Below are 19,863 nucleotides of genomic sequence, written 5' to 3' on the forward strand. Positions count from 1 at the left end.
TTGTGCCTTTTTGCTGAGTGGGGACTTGGGGACGGGTGATAAGGATGCTGACCGTGTCTTCATTTACCTCCTGCTGATTCCCCAGTTCCGGGCTGACACTTGCTATCTGTGGAGTGGCGCCTGAGGGGCCAGACCTGGGGTGGCCCTCGGCCCACTGCTGCTGTGGGTCTGAGCGATGCTGGATGGGTTCACAGACCATCCAAGCCAAGGCACCCGGTCCAGCCCAGGAATCTTAGAGCAGAAAGTCACCTTCTAGCAAAAGCTGGGAAAGTGGCAATTCTTTACACTTCTAGAACACTATTCATACAGCTCATTATCATTCTCTTTTTTTAAATTTTTTAAATTTTTTAAATGTTTTTTAATTTATTTTTGAGACAGAGAGAGACAGAGCATGAACAGGGGAGGGACAGAGAGAGCGAGACACAGAATCTGAAGCAGGCTCCAGGCTCTGAGCTGTCAGCACAGAGCCTGATGCGGGGCTCGAACTCACAGACCGCGAGATCATGACCTGAGCTGAAGTCGGATGCTTAACCGACTGAGCCACTTGGCGCCCCCCCTTTTTTTTAATGTTTATTACCATTCTCTTAATAAGCTCCTCAGAGTAGGATGGGAGTAATTCTCCCCCGTTTGACAGAGAAGGGAAATGAGGCCCAGAAAGATTTATTGGTTTGTCCCAGTCCCAGACTGACATGTGAGCAGGACTGAGACCCCACAGCCACTCCTCAGCCCCGGCTGTCTGCATCACAAGCCAGCCGTACTAGAAGAACCGTGGGAGCAAATGTTCTCTCTCGGTTTAGGATACGTTTCTTGGGATGATCAGGAAGCTTTGGCAAACCTAGGGACTCATTCAGTTTCAACAGGCATTGGCTTATGGGTTTAACTCGGAATGTTTGAAGAATGCTCTGCTGAGAGGATGGGAAGGTGGTAGGTCCCATCCGGTTGTACTTTCCTTTGTCCTTTTCAAAACATTTGGGTGTGCACACATTGGATTAAAATAATAACGACCATCATAATCTGTGTGTGCCAGGCCTCTGCTGATGAGTTTATGCATGCATAACATCTCAGGTCACCGTCCTGAGAGCCCCGCAGGGTGACATATCATCCCCATCCCGCACACAAGGATGCTGGAGCTTCAGCAACTGAATAAAGCCGGCAGTTTTAATTGATGCAGTTAGAATTCAAACCCCTTTCTGTTGCCGCGGCTTATGCTGTCAACCACATCTGCCCAGCTGCTGAATAGGAGGAGCAGGGATTCACAGTCCCATGGGACAGACTGAGGGACAAACCCCAGTGGGTTTATGATGGGCCCAAAGTCACACAGCTAGGCAGCAGTCGAGCCAGAAGCCGGGACTTCTGGTGCTTCTTCCACAGCACCCCGGTCGTCCTAGGGGGCCCTGGCCAGAGCCCCAAGTGCCCTCCACCCTGCCCCTCCTGTTGCTCACGTGGACCGTCTTTCCTATCTGAAGCGGCACCACCCAACCCAAACCGCGAGGTGGCTGGGGACACCATCATCTTCCGGGACACCCAGATCAGCAGCAGGGCTGTGTACCAGTGCAACACGTCCAACGAGCACGGCTACCTGCTGGCCAACGCCTTCGTCAGTGTGCTGGGTGAGTGCACCCCTCCGCTCGCCCTCAGTGCAGCCTCCCTGGGTGTTCTCCTCCAGAGGTCAGCCAGGCTGGGTGGGGTAAGAGAGCGGTAGGATGGGGGAAGCATGGACACTGAAGATGAATTTTCTGGAGAGGATGAGGGACTTCGGACCCATGGATCTGGATGTGTGGACAATTAGTTCCCTGTTAGAAGTCGGTTTGGGGCCCTTTCCCCCCTCCAGATGACGGGGAGGGACCTGTCTCACCCCTTCCACTATCTGCCTGCGTTCTCAGTGTCCTGAGGGTAGGAAATGGTTCTGAATCCGTTGGTGGTGTCCCTCCCAGAACAGGGAGAGGGCAGAGGCAACCGGGAGATGCCTTGGGGTTGTGGAGGGGGAGTTATAGAACCTGCTGGATAATCTGGGGAGGCCCTTTGCAGAAGCCGGACTAGAGGTAGCATAGGCTGAGGGTAGATGGGTGACCCTCCTCCTTCCTCACCCAACCCTGAGAGGCTTCTTAAAGGAGGAGGTTTGACGGGGGAAGGGATGTTGGGGATTGGAGAGCTGCTATGCCACCGAGGCACCTAGAAGAACTGGGGGGCTGGTAGCTGGAAAAGCTGGCCCCCCCCAGCCAAGACCCGTTCTCCGGGACTTGCAGACGTGCCCCCTCGGATGCTGTCACCCCGGAACCAGCTCATTAGGGTGATCCTGTATAACCGGACACGGCTGGACTGCCCGTTCTTTGGGTCTCCCATCCCCACACTCCGATGGTAAGTTCTAGGAGACCAGGCGTCCCCCCTGGGGTCCTGTCTTATGGTGCCCGTTCCCATCAGGTCCACATTAGGTATTCAGTAAGACCTGGGAACCTTAAAGGGTGGAAGCCAGGAGGAAGTTGGCAGATCACTGAGGTCAGCCCCCTCGTTTATTTTTTATTTAGTTAGTTTTGGAGACAGAGAGAGAGAGAGTGAGAGTGGGGGAGGAGCAGAGGGAGAGAGAAAGAAAATCCCAAGCAGGCTCTGCTGATAGCACAGAGCCCGATGCAAGGCTCAAACTCATGAACCATGAGATCATGACCTGAGCCGAAATCAAGAGTCAGACACTTGGGGCGCCTGGGTGGCTCAGTCAGTTAGGCGTCCGACTTCGGCTCAGATCATGATTTTTATGATCCGTGAGTTCAAGCCCCACATCGGGCTCTGTGCTGACGGCTCGGAGCCCGGAGCCTGCTTCCGATTCTGTGTCTCCCTCTGTCTCTGCCCCTCTCCCACTCATGCTCTGTCTCTGTCTCTCAAAAATAAATTAACGTTAAAAAAAAGAAAAGTTGGACACTTAACCAACTGAGCCACCCAGGTGCCCTCCTTTATTGTGCAGAGAAAAAAACTTGCCAGGGTCGCCCAGTGGTTGGAGGTGGACCCTGCGGGGCTCAGGCTCCAGGCTGCCCGCACAGCCTCTCGAGAGGTTGCCACCCCACTCCCTTGGGCCAGTCCTCTCAGTATGCTTCGTGTTGTGCTGCTCTGTTGTGAGGTTTAAGAACGGGCAAGGCAGCAACCTGGATGGTGGCAACTACCATGTCTATGAGAACGGCAGCCTGGAAATCAAGATGATCCGCAAAGAGGACCAAGGCATCTACACCTGCGTCGCCACCAACATCCTGGGCAAAGCTGAAAACCAGGTCCGCCTGGAGGTCAAAGGTAAAGGAGAGGGTTGGTAGGTAGAGGGCGGTGTGGGGGCAGGCGAGGAAGCCATCGCCGCAAAGCGATTCCCGTGCGCTGTTCCCTTTGAAAATGCACCACACATAATGTCTGATCCCTGATGGGACCCTCCCTGTGCGTCTGTGTGTCCTCGAGGGTTTCCAGCTGGCCTGGGTGCTGGGAACACCGAGCCATTCTCAGCCTGGTCCATGTGGAATTAAAGAGGGAAGCCCGAGACCCCACCAACACCCCACTACACCCCAGAAAGTGCATCATCTATTCCCAAGCCAGACAGAAAGGACTTGGGGATTGTTTACTACTTGGAATCACTCATTCATATAACTGAATGTGACCTTCTGCCACCTTCCGTGGTCGGTCTAACCTTGAGGTCACGCGCGTCACACGGTGAGGCCACGTGGGGTGGTGGGCAGAGGCCACGCCAGTGACGACCTCCCTCGGCTTCTCCACAGACCCCACCAGGATCTACCGGATGCCCGAGGACCAGGTCGCCAAAAGGGGCACCACGGTGCAGCTGGAGTGTCGGGTGAAGCACGACCCCTCCCTGAAGCTCACGGTCTCCTGGCTGAAGGATGACGAGCCCCTTTACATCGGAAACAGGTTTCTGCTCCTTCCCTCTCTCTCCCTGCCACGAGTCTGGGACCGTTTCCTTCCCCCTTGCTCTTGGCGACGCACTGAGGAACCCAGGGACAGGGAACCTGTGTCGTGCGTGCAGAGGGGCGTGGCAGCATTAGTGACTCCCCAACCCCGGGTCCCTCTCTCCCTCTCCCCCCAGCTCTCTGCCTCTCCCCTCCTCTTCCTTCTCCCTCTCCTCCTTTTCCCACTCCTTTCTCTCTTCCCTCCTCTCTTCCACTCTCTCCTCCCCCCTTTTCCTCCTCCCTATGCCCTCCTCCTCCCTGCAAGTCTTGGCAAGGCTGGCGGCAACGTCCTCAGACCTGCTTGCAGTGCCCCTGTTCTCCAGCAGAGGGCAGGGCAAGCCCGAGTCGCCGGCCACCAGAGTGCCCGTGGGGCGTCCGAGCCCGTAGGCAACTTGGACTCTTACCAGACCACCCCAGCCTCCCGCGTCCGGATTTAAGTGATGTAGGGGAAGGGGAAGCATTGATAGTGTCTAAAAGTCCCCACGGGGGTCTCTAATGTGCAGTCCATGTTGGGAATGGCTGGTCCAAGCCTTCCTCCACGGGGCTCTTTGTTGTACCCTCTAACATCCCCGGGGGTGTTTGTGCAGAGCCCTGAGGTCGCGCATGGGGAACAGCGGTTTCCACGATCATCTCGCTTCTCCAGGGGTGTACCCTGCAGACGGGCGCAGGCATCCGTGCACTCAGTGGATACTCAGAGCTCCACCAGCCCGCCCTGCTCCGTGGTGCCCCCCTCCCTCAGCAGGAGAGAGTTCAGAGGAGCCCAGGGCGCCTGGCCTGAGCCTGGGTGCTAGACTGGCCTGGGCTGAAGTGAGAGCCAGAAGTAGGGGAAGAGGAGGGATACCAGCCCGCCTGTTGAGGCGTGGACCTAACTGTGTCCTAATGTGGGAGGCGAGCGCAGCACAGGAAAGACACAGACGATATGGCCACTGGGGCATTCGAGCGCAAGGAACGTGGGTCAGGGCCGCTCCCGCTTCACCCACTTCCCCTTCCCCCTCCATCAGGCACCTCAGGGCGCCAGGTGACAGTGAGGACCGTGCCTCTCTCGCAGCATTGAGAGGGGGGCCTCCTGTCGCCTGGGAGGGGCTGTGGCTGCCCAGGCCGGCCTGTGACGCTCCCCTCTCTGACTTGCCACCCCCCCGCTCCAGGGAGAAAGCAGACAGTGCCCGGGGCTCCCCCCAGCCCCCCACTGTCTGCCCGCTCGCCCTCCTCCCGACCCCTCCCTGGTGCCCTTGCAGGATGAAGAAGGAGGACGACTCCCTGACCATCTTTGGTGTGGCTGAGCGAGACCAGGGGAGTTACACGTGCATTGCCAGCACTGAGCTGGACCAAGACTTGGCCAAGGCCTACCTTACTGTGCTAGGTAACTGCCACCGCTCACACGTGCTCTGACCCCCGCCCCCCGCCCCCGCCACCCCTTCCCGAGGCCAGAGAAGCTGTGGGCCTTGGACGGCTCCCAGGGCCCTGCCTGTGGTCAGCGGGCTGGTCAGGCACGGTGGTCTCCTGCCATTTGATCTGAGGGTTAGGAAGCTGCTCCTTTCAGAACGTGCTGGGCTGGACACCGTACCTCCTGAGTGGAACCATTAACTCGCCCAAATCCTCAGCTGAAGGGTTCCTGAGCGAGAGAGGGAAGGTGGACAGGGGGTTCTTCTCGTGATCATTTTTACCAACTTCACAGCTGCCTCTCTACCGCTACGCCAGTGAAAACAGTCCATCGTTGAAGCGAGACTGAATTTTGACTTTATTCTGGGAACGCCCTCTGCCAGCCTCCCTCCCCCTCCCACCTCCGGTTTCTTGAGGGGATTTCACAGGACGCGGTGCACTTAGCAAAATGATTCCATCACGTCCTGCCCTGTGTCCGGGCCAGACTGTAAATACTAAGCCATCCTAACCCCAGAGGAAGGTAGCCTTTCCCATCCAGGGAGGCACATCCCCTGGTGTCGCCTCATCACCTCTGTCCTCTTTGTGGGCGTCCCATTGCCCCTGCTGTTGGTACACCCTGTCTCTTCTGCGGTGGTGGTACACAGCTGCCGGGGACGGTGGTTCCAGGCACACGGTGGCACTGGAATGGGAAGGAGACGAGTCCCCCTGCCCCCACGCCAGCCGTGGAAGAAACAAGACGACCTCTATAAGACATGGCGGGGGGGGGGGGTCTCCGTGGAAGGGCAGGTGAAGCTGTGCCTTGAACACCTCAGCCCGGGGCAGCTGTTCAAGCCTCGGCCGCCTATTCCCATCCTTCTGGAACACCTGTAACCCTGGATAACCTGCTAACCTGGAAAACCCGTCTTACCTTTGCAGCTGATCAGGCCACTCCAACTAACCGTTTGGCTGCCCTGCCCAAAGGTAATTCGTACTAATCACGGGACCCTCGCCAGAACCTTCTCTAGGTAGCGGGGAGGGTGGAGCCCGAGGAGGAAGGTGCTACAGGACAGGCTGTGCGGTGCGTAGGCAAGTGGGTAACGCTCCCCACTTCCCAGGGTCCCGCCCGCACCTCCCAGCCCCGCCGCAGCCCTACTCCGGGCTTCCCACGCTTTTCGCAGGTGAGGCTGTTGTTCCACCCATCCCCTACTTGTGGCCACGCTCACCGCTTCCCGGTGGTGGCCCGTTCTGTCCCCACAGCTTTGGCCGCAGAAGCGTGTAGGCTGCTGTCGGGAAGGCCCACCTGCTTCAAGTTCTCTGTAGGCCCATCTCGTTCGCGGCCTCTCCACATCGGCTGCTATGTACCTATTCACACTCTGCATTTACACGTGTGCACACAAACACGAACGTGGGCTCGGGTGACTCACCTTCCGGATCCTCCCAGCAACCAGCCAGAATCTAGAAATAACTGGGTCGAGGAGCCAGGGTGGGGAAACGGCATGCGTACCACACCGGTCCGGGGTGAGGTAGCTTTACCCCCGGGCCAGGATGGCCCTCACACCCACTGAGGAAATCCGGTGAGACTGGAGCCCCCAAAGGTGCCTCCCCCACCCCTGTTTGGATGTTTGCGGGGCGCTTCTGTCCTGCTGTCCACCACTGAAACTTCTAGGCTAAGTCCCTGTCTCCTCCCTGGCCCTGTCCTCTGCCTTTGTCCCTCCCCTGCGCCTAACCGGTCTGCCTCACTCAGCACTCCAGACACCCTCCCAGACCCCTGCCCCCTCAAAGCCTTGGCAGAGTAGAAGGTAATTATCCAGAGAAAAGGAGACAAAACCCCACACTTCCTCGCCAGCTTTCCCAAGGGTCACAAGCATGGGTCTCGTGAAAAGGGCAGCATTTGCCAAACACTTGCACCTAAGAGTATCCACAGAAATGGGATAGGTCGGTCCCAGTTCTCTCTGTGCCCTACATCCTTTGATGCTTTTGGGGTGGGGGTGGAATTTGGAGTCTCCTCTTTGTTCTACCTCGGCCCCCTGAGGGAATGGGGCAGGCCAGGGTCGATTCCTGCTGGCGGTGACCACAGCCCATCAGGGACCTGTCATAGGACAGGGTCCAGGCCTGGGGCCAGCACAAGGACGGGACGCCTCTAACTGGGGAGTGCCGCGTGCTGTGTTCTTCCTCTACTGCCAGGACGGCCGGACCGACCCCGGGACCTGGAGCTCACCGATCTGGCCGAGAGGAGCGTGAGGCTGACGTGGATCCCAGGGGACGATAACAACAGCCCCATCACAGGTCAGCCAGGGGCCCCGCGCTCTGATCCAGAAGCGAGGGAGGGATGGCAGCCTGGTCTCTGGTAGCAGCCGGAGGCTTTGACCGGGTCTCTGGTCCTGCTTCTGTTCCACTTGACACGTGCCCTGGGCTGTTCCCAGAGCACACGGAGGCCTCGGTTCCCCTTTCGGTGTCTTGGGAGGAACCTGTGCGTGCCTTTGCCCACCCAAGGGAGATGATAGAGACTAGCGGAAACCACGAGGGAGTACTTGGCAGAAGAACTCTGCTAGCTCAGCTCCCAAACAGCGCCGTCTTCCTTGCCCCCTCAGACTACGTCGTCCAGTTCGAAGAGGACCAGTTCCAGCCGGGGGTCTGGCATGACCATTCCAAGTTCCCGGGCAGCGTCAACTCCGCCATCCTCCAGCTGTCCCCATACGTCAACTACCAGTTCCGGGTCATTGCCATCAACGAGGTGGGCAGCAGCCACCCCAGCCTCCCCTCCGAGCGCTACCGAACCAGCGGGGCACGTGAGTACCCGAGGGCGGACGGACCGGGCGCTGAAACCAGGTGCCCTGAGGTCAAACGGAGTTCCCCCAGTTTCTGGCCGCAGGAACGAACGTGGGCGGGTTATTTGACGTCTCCGAGGTTCGACCTCTTCATCGGGGGAATAGCAGCACCTCCTCCCTCACGGGGCTGTTGTGGGGCTTTCGTTTGAAAATGCGGTTTGGGTACTTCCCATGATGCCTGGCATCTAGTGAGCACACAGCAAATGTTGGCTGTGATGTCTTATTATTACTAACATCCTTAATAATTCTTGGTGATCTGCCTTAAAGGGAAGTGCAAGGGCAGAGATTTGCAGTAGAAATACGTAATCCGGTGTTATGTCAGATTTCTTTTCCTATCCCACTTGGGGTCGTGTTTAGATTTCTGAAAACACACCAGCTCATTGAGCATGGGGCTGCTTCCCCAAAATGTTAAATGCCGGGGATAAACCAGTCTGGTATTAAACTTAGTAGATAATCCACGAAGGGGATAATCCACATTGAGTTAGCTGTCTGGACCATCCAAAGTATGGAAAGCCTTATGATAAATGCCGTCTGGCGAGGGATTAAAATTCAAAAGAAATTAGTGCTGCTTGTAGGGGCAGGGGGTTAAGTCTTAGCTAGGAAGGCACATCATACACATGAGAAAACAGCGGAGCGAGTTCAGTTACCTGTGGGCTAGAGCGTGGAGAGATGCTGAGAAAAGACAGAACACAGAAGGGACGGGTCGGGTGGGAGGGAGAGAGTTTGGTGGCTCACTGTGCTCTGGTGAAGCGAATTGGACTTGAACTTTGCATCCATTTGGGTTCCAGCCCCTGAGTCCAATCCCGCCGATGTGAAGGGAGAAGGGACCAGAAAGAACAACATGGAGATCACGTGGACGGTAAGGGTCCCTCCCAGTCCCCCGTCTTGATGGGCCTGCTCTCTTGGCCTTGAGCACCTGGAAGCCCTTGCTCTCGACACCCCTGCGAACCCAAGGCCACTGTCTGCACCGGACATCCAGAAAGCAAACAGGAGCATGTCTAAAAGCAAGATTTAAGACAGGAGGAAGGAGCAGGGGTGACCAAGGAACATAGACAGCTCGTCTGGCAAAATCAGAGAGAGTACCAGCAGACATAAAATGGACTACTCTCTAGAAGAAGGAGGGGTTTAGGTTGGATTCTAGAAAAGATTTAGCCTAAACGTGTATACCTAGCTTTGGCGTGTTCTGGGGCCCTCCCACTGGAGCTGGTTGGGGGTAGAAGGAAGACCAGTATCCGAGGTTCTTTCAGTGCAGGCTTCCTTTTGGTCCAGGAATGAACTAGATGAAATAAAAGCTTCCCTCCAGGCCAGGGTTGAAAAAAATCCCATCTTCATTTTGGCTCACCGACTATATTTTCCCAACCAAAATTGGGATACGTGGTCTCCAAATGACTTTTGCTGCAAACCACTTCCAAATCTGCGAGGTGCACGTTCAGCCACTGAAATATTAACATTTCTGTGCTGCCACCATGAGTAACAGAAGCAGGGAGATAACAGCGTTGGGGATGACGGCCGTCCCCATCGTTCTGAGGGCTCGGCCTCACAGCAGCCCTGGCAGCTGGGCTGAGCCCAGATTCAAGACACTGGGCTCATCTTCAGGACCTTGCAAGGACTGGCTCTTGGTCTACAGCTCTGTAGTGTGGGCTCCCAGGGGACCGATTCCTGGACCATGCCCTCAGGGAACAGAGAAGAGTGTCGCACCCACCGTTAGCTGCTGGGAACGACAGGATGGTCACACATGGATTTGGTAGAACCCAAGTCAGTTCTGGAATTTTGAGTTCAGTGGCAGCAGGCATGCTGTGGCTAAACCACAACTCATCCCTCTCCGACTTTAGAGAGTATCATGTTGTTTCCTTGTTTTGTTCTTACTGATCCGTCACAGGAGAGTCCTGTTGAAACTACAACTTTGGCTCCCCTGTGCACTTGCAGATGCGGGTGGCTCTGGGAGTCAGAGTGACTAGGTCTTGGGCGAAGCCTGTCACAGAAAATCTATGTGCAGCTGAATTCATAGGACTCTGGCTGTTGGGGACTCAGTGTGGGGGTGGCACACCCTCCCAGGGCTGCGAGGGAGCCAGTGCTGTGCAGATGGGGGCAGAGTGCCTGGCACAGAAGGAGGGCGCAGGCTGTGGGCGGGTCTGGGCTCCACCCTTGCCTTCAATTTCTCCCCGCTCAGCCCATGAATGCCACCTCTGCCTTTGGCCCCAATCTGCGCTACATCGTCAAGTGGCGGCGGAGAGAAACCCGAGAGACGTGGAACAACGTCACGGTGTGGGGCTCCCGCTACGTGGTGGGGCAGACGCCTGTCTACGTACCCTATGAGATCCGGGTCCAGGCTGAAAATGACTTTGGGAAGGGCCCTGAGCCAGACACTGTCATCGGCTACTCCGGGGAAGATTGTGAGTACCCTCCCTCATCCGCTAGCAAGGACCCTCCCAGCCTGGCTGCGCAAGGCCAGCCTCACAGACCAGGAACCTCAGGGCGGGTCATGGGGCCTTCGGAGAACATCCTGGGAGGACAGTCGGTTCCCCGGAAAGAGAAATCCCCTATGGTGAACTCGGGCAACAGGCCCCTTGTAAATGTCAGGAGCAGAAATGTCATCACACAAATGCTAGTTAGAATTCTTGAACATCATCACGTGGTCCAATGCTCCCATTTTATGGATGTGAACCCTGAGGCCTTGCGAGGGAACAACCTTGCCATTATTACACAATAGCAGATGTCAAGCTGGAAAATAGAAGCCGGGCCTTCAAATGTACCTTACTGCCAAGCCTTGCTAGTGCCAGGACTTCGGGACTCTCCCTCCCAAAGAGCCATAATTAGACTCCTCTGCAGGAAGCAGGGCCCCAGGCCAGACTCCTTCTTGGCTCCCCAGGGGAGACCTCAAGAAATGCAGACGGTCTCCAGAGGCTTAGTCTGGAATGATCCAGACCAGCCACCTGCTGGCATCCCCAGTGTGGCTTACAAAGAGAAGTTCTTTGGAGGCTAGCCTCAGTGAACCAACAAGTTTCTGGGCATGTACATGGAAGTATATGCCTGGCTTTTAAGACAGCAGTGGCCTCCTTGTCCACAGCACGTCAATTCAGTAGGCTGCTGAGCAAATTAGGGGGGTTGGTGGCGCCCCTCCCAGTCAGGGCGATCCATGCCCTCGTGGGTCTGCGTCTGATCCCAGAAAAGATCACGTAGGTGGACGGGGTGACCAGAAGGAAGGGAAGAGGAGAGTCTTGGGGAGTTGCAAGGGCCAATACTGGGGTCAAGAGTCCAGCCAGTGTTGTGTGTCGCAGTCAGATGGAAAGAAGTGAGGGTTGGGCCCCGGGCCCCACTTTCCTGGACCCACTTGGGAATAAGTGGAGGGTATCAGCAGGCTCTCTGTCCATCCTGCTCCTCGTCTTTGTGGTGGCAGACACTTCCAGACAGGACACTGGCAGGAACTACTGGCTGGTGAGTATGGACTAAGCAGGGTCTAGTCGTGAACTTCATGGACCTGCCCACAGTTTCCATTGCACCTGCCCACCCCCGAGGGCTGTGCTCTGCTGGAGGAGGTGCGGGGGGGGGGGGCGGGGGCAGAACAGCTTTGGCAGCACAGTGCAGAAAATGGAGGCAAGAATCAGTCATGAGGGAGGGGTGGGTCTTCTTCTTCAGGTAGTCAAGGGTCAGAATCCCGTCCTGAACTAGGTTAGGGCATCTTCGTCTATGGGTGATGTCTCCTGCAGGGTCCTGGTAGGAAACAAATGTCACTCAAAGGGGACTGTCTCTAATGTGAGGACAGGGTTCAGGAACCACGCTGCCCGCTGGGCTAGCAACAGTGGAACCCCAGTATAACACTCTGAGCCTTGAAGGGTCAGGGTACAGGTGAGTCCCCACAACCAGGACTGCCCTTGGATAGAAAAGTACACCACCGTCAACCTGAGCCCCGCAGAGAGGCAGGCAGGGGACTAGGTACCCACCCTCCCTCTCCTCCTGCCCTGGGGTCTCCTATTGAGCTCTCCTATTGACCAAACCCTTCCAGAAGCCTGGGAACAAGGGGACCAGCTGACACGGTCCGGAGAGGGTAGCCTGCTGGGACACAGAGCGGGGTGGGGAAGGGTAGCACATGGGATGAAGGGGCAAATGGGGGCTCCCAGCATCTGAGAGTAGCAAATAATTGCCTTCTAAACATGTAAGTAGATCCCTCCCACCAAGATGGCCACCCTTTTGCCCTGGCCTTTCCCCCACTCCCGCAAGTGCAGCTTCATGGAGCGGTCATAGCCCCTGCCCTCATGGAGTACCCAGTCTAGAGTGGGGTGGAGGCACAGGCCGGCAGAGAACAAGTCCGAGGGGACCCTAGAGTCCAGGGGGCAGCCCCGCTTGTATAACCAGTTCTCTGTCCCAACACATTGCAGATCCCAGGGCTGCGCCCACTGACGTTAAAATCCGAGTCCTGAACAGCACGGCCATCAGCCTTCAGTGGAACCGCGTCTATCCCGACACGGTGCAGGGCCAACTCAGAGAGTACCGAGTGAGGAAACCCGCTCTCAGCCCCGCCTAACCACCTAGCTTGCTAACCAGGGCAAGGGGGTAGCAGACGCGGGCCATGAGATCCTTGGAAGGGGTCCTAGGGATAGTTTTTAGATCCAGAGTTGATTCACGAAGATGATGTCTAGTGTTAGCGGTTCAAAAATACACCCAGGAAAAAATTACCAGGTGTGGCCTGCAAGAAATGTGCTGACGGTTCTGCTCGGCAGAAAATCACGGGAAGGGTGGTGGGTCGGGGTTGGCCCTGCGTAGCACGTTACGCTTCTCGTACACGTGTGAGCAGGCACACATGTATCTTAGGAGCAGTGTTGAGGCACCCCTGAGCTACACTCCTCTCCTCTCCGAATGGCCCCCGCTGGGCTGCTTGCCTCACCCAGCCTGCTTTCATGAAACCCCAGCTAACAGGGAGAGCCACCAAAGACCTTCCCTGTTGCCTCAGCCAACTCGGGATTATCCAGCATATGGATTATGAAGGCCCTCGGCTTCTCCTGGTCTCCCTGCCTGTGAGCAATTTCTGCTCACTGGTCTCTCCTCTTAGAAAGGGTAGGCCGAGGTGCAGAAACGGGAGAGAAGACCCAGGCTCTGCCAGGCTCTCCCTTACTTTATTTAAAAGTTGCCTGGGAAGCGAAGGAGGCTGTAAGCATGGGACAGTTCACGTTCTGTGACTTAGAGGTCATTGAGAGTTGGCTGATGGACAACTGGGGGCAGAATGGAGGGAATCAGTCTCTTCTGCGGACATGAATTTGGTAGGTAGGGGAAGGAGGCAAGAGGATATATACACTTCAATGAGCTCTTCCCCAGCATTTGACTTGCACTCTTTACCTACTTGCCTGGAAGCTTTCTTGCCTAAGCTCCCATTGGGCCCCCTTCTTAAGTGTGGATTTCCTCCTTCCTTTGCCATTGGAGGCCCAAGTGACGCTGGTGTGGCAGCCTGACCTGGGCCTTCTTACCTACTGCTAACTGTTCCTTGTGTCCCAAACTCTCTCGACTCTACTTATAACACTTACCACCTTCTGAAGGCCATCCCGTCCAAGCTCTTAACAGCCTGGCGTCCCCTGACTTGGACACGTGTCTATCCCATTCTAAAGGTCTTCAAACAATATTAAAAGAAAACGTTTGACTTCAAAGGATTAAATCAGCTCTCGTATTCAGACTTCTGGGGGTAACCTGTTACTTTTCAACTTCTGCTTCCTGCCGATCTAAACCATACTAATCCAACTCAAGGTGATGTGGTCTTTGAGCACAGAAGAGAGCTTTCCATGCCGGGACCCTGGGCTCATATTTGTGGTTCCGGCATAGACTCCCTGAGCAACTTGTTCCCAGCTTGGAAATAAGTCTCATGATGGACCATCGCCATCAGTAACTTTGGCCAACCTGCCTAACCCAGAGAGGCGATGTGGCTCAGAAAACGATTGAGCCCGAAACACCCATTTCTTGTTTCGCATCAACTCTTACTCGCTGGTGGCTGATGAACAGGGCTTCTAAGGCCGCTCCCCCAGCCCTAGGGGGACTGATGAGGGCATTCGGGATTCGGAGCCCGTGGCAAGCAAAGGGAAGACCGGTCACTACCATCGGCACTAACAACTAACCCGCTCCACCTGACCGTCCCCTCACCGGCCTGCCTCTGTCCCGAAGGCCTACTACTGGAGGGAGAGCAGCTTGTTGAAGAACCTGTGGGTGTCTCAGAAGAGGCAGCAAGCCAGCTTCCCCGGTGACCGCCCCCGTGGCGTGGTGTCCCGCCTCTTCCCCTACAGTAACTACAAGCTGGAGATGGTTGTGGTCAATGGGAGAGGCGATGGGCCTCGCAGTGAAACCAAGGAATTCACCACCCCGGAAGGAGGTAGGTGTGACCCACAGCTCTTCGGGGTGGGGCAGGACCAGGGTAGCACGTCCAGGCGGGCCTGGAGCAGCCCCCAAGTGACTTGGCCGGACATTACAAGGCGACCTCTGCACGACCCCGAGAAGCTGATGTCCCGCGAGCCGAGCGGCTCCTGCCATTCCCACAGCACGCCAGCACCTCCAGGGTGGCCTGCCCTGACAGGACATTGTGTCTCAAGAGAAGAGCTGTGCCGTCTGCTGACCGCATTCCAGACAGGCTGGTAGACCGACCCCCGCAAAGGTGCTGGGGGAGCCTGGGCTACCCCCACCTCCAGAGGCCGAAGCACGGTCACCCTGACCGCCGGAAGCACCCAGGACCTTCAGAGCTCTCTCGGCACTGTAAATCCAGAAGTTTCCATCGGGATAGCTGGTCTGTGTGCACAGTGGCCCCGCAGGGGGCGCCCTGATGCTGGTTCACGGTCCGCCTGCTCCTGGGAGGCAGATGCCTGCGAAGCTTATCGGCTGGGCATTTGCTTTGCCCTCTTCCATTTCTCCCCCTCCCTTTTAACTGCTTTCCCCCCATTTTTCTTCTCTTCCTCCTTCTTCGTTCTTCTCTCTTGTTTTCTTTATTCCTATCTGTCCCAGCCCCTCATTTTCTCTTCATCTTCGGCCTCTCCCCGTCCCTCCCGCTCCTGGTGCCCTGTCCGTGGATCCCATCTTGGGTTTCTTTCTCCTCACCCGTGCACCCCGCATTGCCGGCTCGGAGCCTGCCTGCTGCTGGCACCCAGCGGTGAGCATCCTTGTCTGAAGCCTAGGAACCACAGCCTCTGTGCCAAACAGCTGTGGTTGGTCCCCTGCCAGCTGGAAGGTATCTTTGCAGGAGCAGAGCCTAACGTGTGCCGGATCCACAGTAGTTGCTAAAGGAAAACTCGACTGACTTCTTCCCCGCTTAAACCGAGTCTGAGCCATGCTTGTCCTAAACTGGGGGAAGCAGCATCCTGGATGGGGCGGTGGGCTTTGGCCCCCTTGTGGTTCTGATGGGTTCCGGCATGACAGTTATCCTGCCTGGGGGTTACCCAGAGGTCAACACCTTCATGCTTGTGCTTTGTTTTTGTGTGCTTCCTCATCCTGCCTCCCTCCTCCCCCTCATCTCCCCTGCCCTCTCCTCCTTCCCCAAGTACCCAGTGCCCCCAGGCGTTTCCGAGTCCGGCAGCCCAACCTGGAGACAATCAACCTGGAATGGGATCATCCAGAACACCCCAATGGGATCCTGATCGGATATACTCTCAAATACGTGGCCTGTACGTTCCGCCCTTTTTTTCTCTTAATCTGGGAATCGGAAACCCCATTCTCACCAACTCACGAAGGAATCGAGGCAGGAAGCCTATGGGTGCAAAGGGCACTGCAGAGGGATAGAGGCACCTGGGAGAAGTTCCCCATGGGATTAGGAGAGGCAGGCGAGACCGAGGGAGCTCCTGGTCTAATGAGGGGTGCAAGTCGGCCCCTCAGGGATCTTAGGGTCTCCAACACCCAGCAGTAAGTCTAGGAGAGGCAGTTTTGACCTCCTCCGATGGGGCAGACTACATGCAAGGGAATCCACACGACCCTTGGGGACACCAAACAAGGTGTCATTTATGTTAAGGCAGCTGTATATAGAGCGACTCCGTCAAGAGCCTGAGTAGGGAAGACCTGACCTTAAGAGCTCAGTGTCACCATGCAAGGACAGGGGTGTCATCACATTTGAAAAGCTGTAAGCCTTCTAAAGTAGGTGATGTTGTACCGCATTGGGAAGCTCAGAGGGCCAGGTGTGGTGCGGTTGACGATTTTAATAGCCAACTGTGTGCTTCTGTGCGGTTCTGAATCAATCTCTGGACCTGACCGTCCCCCTTTGAGGTATAGTGAATAGGCCTTTTACAAAGGAGGCATTAATGATCAAAAGCTCTAGTTGGTTGTGCCCTAGTTCTGTTTGAAAGGAAAAAAGGAACTCAAGTTTTGTCCTTGTTGAAAAGGCCTGGGGATTATAAACTAAATCTTTCAGCATCAGCCACATAACTTTGCAGTGAGCTGGAGATAATGAGATCAGTGAAAAAGCATTAACCCTGGCGTGTCATCGGAGGGAGAGATGGAGGGGTCTCGCCCACCACTCTGCCCTTAAACCCAAATCCCCTACCCCCCGGGTCATTAAGGTTTCGGGGCAGGTCCCACATGTGCCCTCTCCAGCAGAGTCGGGAAGGCTTTCTCCTCCCAGCTGCAGACTGTACAACCCACCACGGTCAATGTTGCTGAAGTTCAATTCCACTTACCTCTCTCTCCCCAGTTAATGGAACCAAATTAGGAAAGCAGATAGTGGAAAACTTCTCTCCCAATCAGACCAAGTTCACGATGCAAAGAGCAGACCCCGTGTCGCGCTACCGCTTCACCCTCAGTGCCAGGACGCAGGTGGGCTCTGGGGAAGCAGCCACAGAGGAGTCACCAGCACCCCCGAACGAAGGTAGGTGCATTACGGCGGCCTTGGGGATGAAAGGTCCCAGCTAATTCAGATGCCTAGAGAAACACCCTGACCTGACAGCCTCCTGGGATGGAAAGAAAACAGGGCAGCGGGTCCTCCAGCCCCCAGTAGGATACAAGAGAGCCCGTCTCATATACTGAGAGGTAGGTGCTGGCCAGGTATCTGGAAAACTCACATCTTCTTAGATGGTTGCAGTCAGACCTGATCCCAACTCTGTCGTGATTTTCTCAGCTACTTAACATCTATCACCTTGCCTTCTCTGGGGGAATAAGGAAGAGGGCCTGCTTGCAGCCTGAGCCGAGTGAGTTGTCAGGTCCTTGTGGGGGGGGGGGGGTGGGCGCCGTTGGGAGACAGCCACTGGCCAAGCCAGCTTCTTGAGGCACAAATGCTCTCAGCTCCTGGCACCTGGCGTCTTCCAGCGGCAGAGTGCGCCTGCCTGAGACGTCCACTAGAGGGGGCTCCAGGCCCACCTGTGCCCGTGCCGGCTCCCGGAACCTCAGGGATGCCAGGCTGCAGAAAGCTTGATGTTGGCAGACCCTCTCCAGAAGGAGGGGACCCCCTGCCTCTCCAGAGGCACAGTGGGGTATTCAACAGCCATTTCCTGAGCACCTGAGGTGTGAGACACTGTGCCAAAAACTAGGGCTACCGCCTAGGAGGGGAGACAGCCACAAGGATATCTGATTGCTGTTCTCAAGTCGGTGGCTGTGCAGAGGAGGGGTGAGTCCTGCAAGGCAACACTTCACAGGAGAGGCAGTGAAGCAGACAACAGGTTACCCTGTCTAGTGCTTACCCCAGCAGGCTGAGGTCCGACGGCCTGCCCCTGGCCCGGATGGGACCTCCTGAGTACCCTCTCCCACCCCAGCAGAGCCTCTGCTTCCGTCGCTGGCCCAGGCCTGCTGCCTTGCCCTGGGCCCTCACTTTAGCTTCCCAGCAGCCCTGCATTCCTCCCCAGCCCCGCCCCCAGGGCCAGCAGGCCAGTGCTGAGGCAGGCGGGAGAGGGGACAGACAAGCTGGAGAAAGGCTGACAATCCTTCCTGTGTCCCTCTGTGGTCTTGTAAACCAGGAGTGAGCCACCCTATAAGTCCCCCTCCTAGTGTGCTCGTCAAACCCTCTGGGCACTCAGGCAGTTTATTCGGGCTGGGGGACTTTGGGCAAGTGGCTGATGTAGTCTTCTTCCCAAAGGCCTGGCCAGACGGGAGAGTGCACTTTCCTGATTGCTTAATTCTATAACGAGAGACATAAAGAGAGCCTCTTGTAACCTCCCCGTTTCCAGCCCAATGCAGAACATCAGATAAACAAAGCCCCATTGTCCAGCCCTAGCGACCACCACAGGATAAGTTCTGCAGCCCCAGGGGACAAGAGGACAAAGAGAGACTTTCTTCTCAATTTAGGGATTTGCAGTAAATTCAGGAATTCCTTTTAGGGCTCTCAATCCACAGTTGGGTTTCTTATTTCATAAAATACAGCTGTTGGGAAAAAACTAGGATAGCAGACCCTCAGGACAGGAGCCGGGCCTGAGGGCCACAATCTGTGACGGGTCCCGGCCTTACGGTTCCCGGCCTTCCAAGGCTGAGACGGTGTGGGGGAGGGTTCGCGAAATAGGCTCGCCCCTCCTCCATCCACCCCAACACTATACACCATCTTCCCCCAAAGATCTACAGGAACCGTCCTTTCTACGGGGGTTGGTGGCCTGCTCTGCCACCTACACCTTATGCCCTCAATTCTTGGCATGATGGAAGGGCCACCCAGCCTGCCTCATAAAGATCAGCCGAGCCAGGGAAGGATGCACCCTGGAGGAAAGAGCTGGGAACAAACCACTTGAGACTGTCCCTGCGGCCACCTCCTAGATGATAGTCTTGGAGTGGAGGTGGAATCAGAGTGTATTAGAAAGGTCTCCCAGATCCCGGTGGAAATTTTCTGTAGGAACATACCAGGCCCCAGGGAAGTTGAACATGAGCCCTGGACACCAGCTGGCATCCTCGGGGCAGTAGCCAGCACCTGGCCACACTGTCTGGGTCAGGTTTGAGCCAGACGCTCCTCTGCTTGCTTGTCCCGTGGTTTCACCTGTGCTCTGTTTTGTCTTCCCTCTCTCATCCTTTCTCCCTCTCTCTGGCCATCTTGGGCGCTGTGTTCTGAAGCTACTCCAACCGCAGGTACCGTACCAGCAGCAGAGGTAATGGGCATGGCATGGGACGGTGCAGGCAGAGCCCAGCCCAGCCAGGGTGGAGAAGGAGGGAGAGGCTCGGGATGAAGGCATGCTCCCCGCTCACCCTTTCAGTGGTTGGGAAGCCAGACCTGCAAGGAGGATGTGTGTGGGGGAGGGGTCGGAGGAGGTCAAACACCCCCTCTTCCCTTCACTTACTCTTGGCCTCCTGGGATGGCTCAGGAAGGGCCCCACACACACACACACACACACACACACACACACACACAGGCTCCAGACCCAGTCTCTGCACCTGCAGGTCTCTTAGAAGCTGAGCGATTACTTCCCCTGACCCACCTGGGCCCTCGCCTAGGCTTGACATCTCAGAACGCAGAGAGAGGGTCCACAGCCCTTGGGTGGCCAGCTGTGCCCCTCGAAGGAATGCTGCACCATGAATGAGAGCAGCTGGCCCCCGTCTGCTGGTCAGGCTGCCATCCCCTGAAAGGGTGACCTACGGGTGAGCACGCTGTGCATGCCGACCACGCATGCTGCATGGGGGCCCGGCACCAGCCCTGCCATCTACCATGGGTTCTGGTCAGCGACGACGAGTGAGCTTGTCCTTGGATAGGGCCAGGTGCTCCAGGACCTGGCGTCTTAGCGGGCACCACGGGCTGATTGTTTCCTCACCCCTTAGAAACCCAGCTTCTCAGATTCTTCAGCATTAAGAACAGCCTCCACTCTCAGGGTCCGGGAGGTAAAGGCACA

The 19,863-nt window shown here is 56.5% G+C and overlaps 1 protein-coding gene across 5 annotated transcripts in view; it reads left to right on the forward strand.

The window, feature by feature from the left end:
- NFASC (neurofascin) overlaps nucleotides 1-19,863 on the forward strand; it is a 69,386-nt gene that overhangs the window by 24,821 nt on the left and 24,702 nt on the right. For 2 of the 5 annotated variants that reach the window (XM_042976048.1, XM_015539444.2), the window contains exons 10-24: nucleotides 1,467-1,610; nucleotides 2,247-2,358; nucleotides 3,110-3,276; nucleotides 3,747-3,894; nucleotides 5,168-5,292; nucleotides 6,228-6,272; nucleotides 7,476-7,577; nucleotides 7,883-8,080; nucleotides 8,908-8,978; nucleotides 10,290-10,512; nucleotides 12,496-12,611; nucleotides 14,264-14,468; nucleotides 15,625-15,747; nucleotides 16,764-16,937; nucleotides 19,094-19,108. In XM_042976048.1, the coding sequence (XP_042831982.1) occupies nucleotides 1,467-1,610; nucleotides 2,247-2,358; nucleotides 3,110-3,276; nucleotides 3,747-3,894; nucleotides 5,168-5,292; nucleotides 6,228-6,272; nucleotides 7,476-7,577; nucleotides 7,883-8,080; nucleotides 8,908-8,978; nucleotides 10,290-10,512; nucleotides 12,496-12,611; nucleotides 14,264-14,468; nucleotides 15,625-15,747; nucleotides 16,764-16,937; nucleotides 19,094-19,108 (1,968 nt within the window). The remainder of the gene's footprint in view (nucleotides 1-1,466; nucleotides 1,611-2,246; nucleotides 2,359-3,109; nucleotides 3,277-3,746; nucleotides 3,895-5,167; nucleotides 5,293-6,227; nucleotides 6,273-7,475; nucleotides 7,578-7,882; nucleotides 8,081-8,907; nucleotides 8,979-10,289; nucleotides 10,513-12,495; nucleotides 12,612-14,263; nucleotides 14,469-15,624; nucleotides 15,748-16,763; nucleotides 16,938-19,093; nucleotides 19,109-19,863) is intronic. The other 3 variants (XM_015539446.2, XM_015539449.2, XM_015539447.2) reach the window with 2 other exon arrangements.

This window comes from Panthera tigris, chromosome F3 (assembly GCF_018350195.1).
Source record: "Panthera tigris isolate Pti1 chromosome F3, P.tigris_Pti1_mat1.1, whole genome shotgun sequence".
NCBI classification, from domain to species: domain Eukaryota; kingdom Metazoa; phylum Chordata; class Mammalia; order Carnivora; family Felidae; genus Panthera; species Panthera tigris.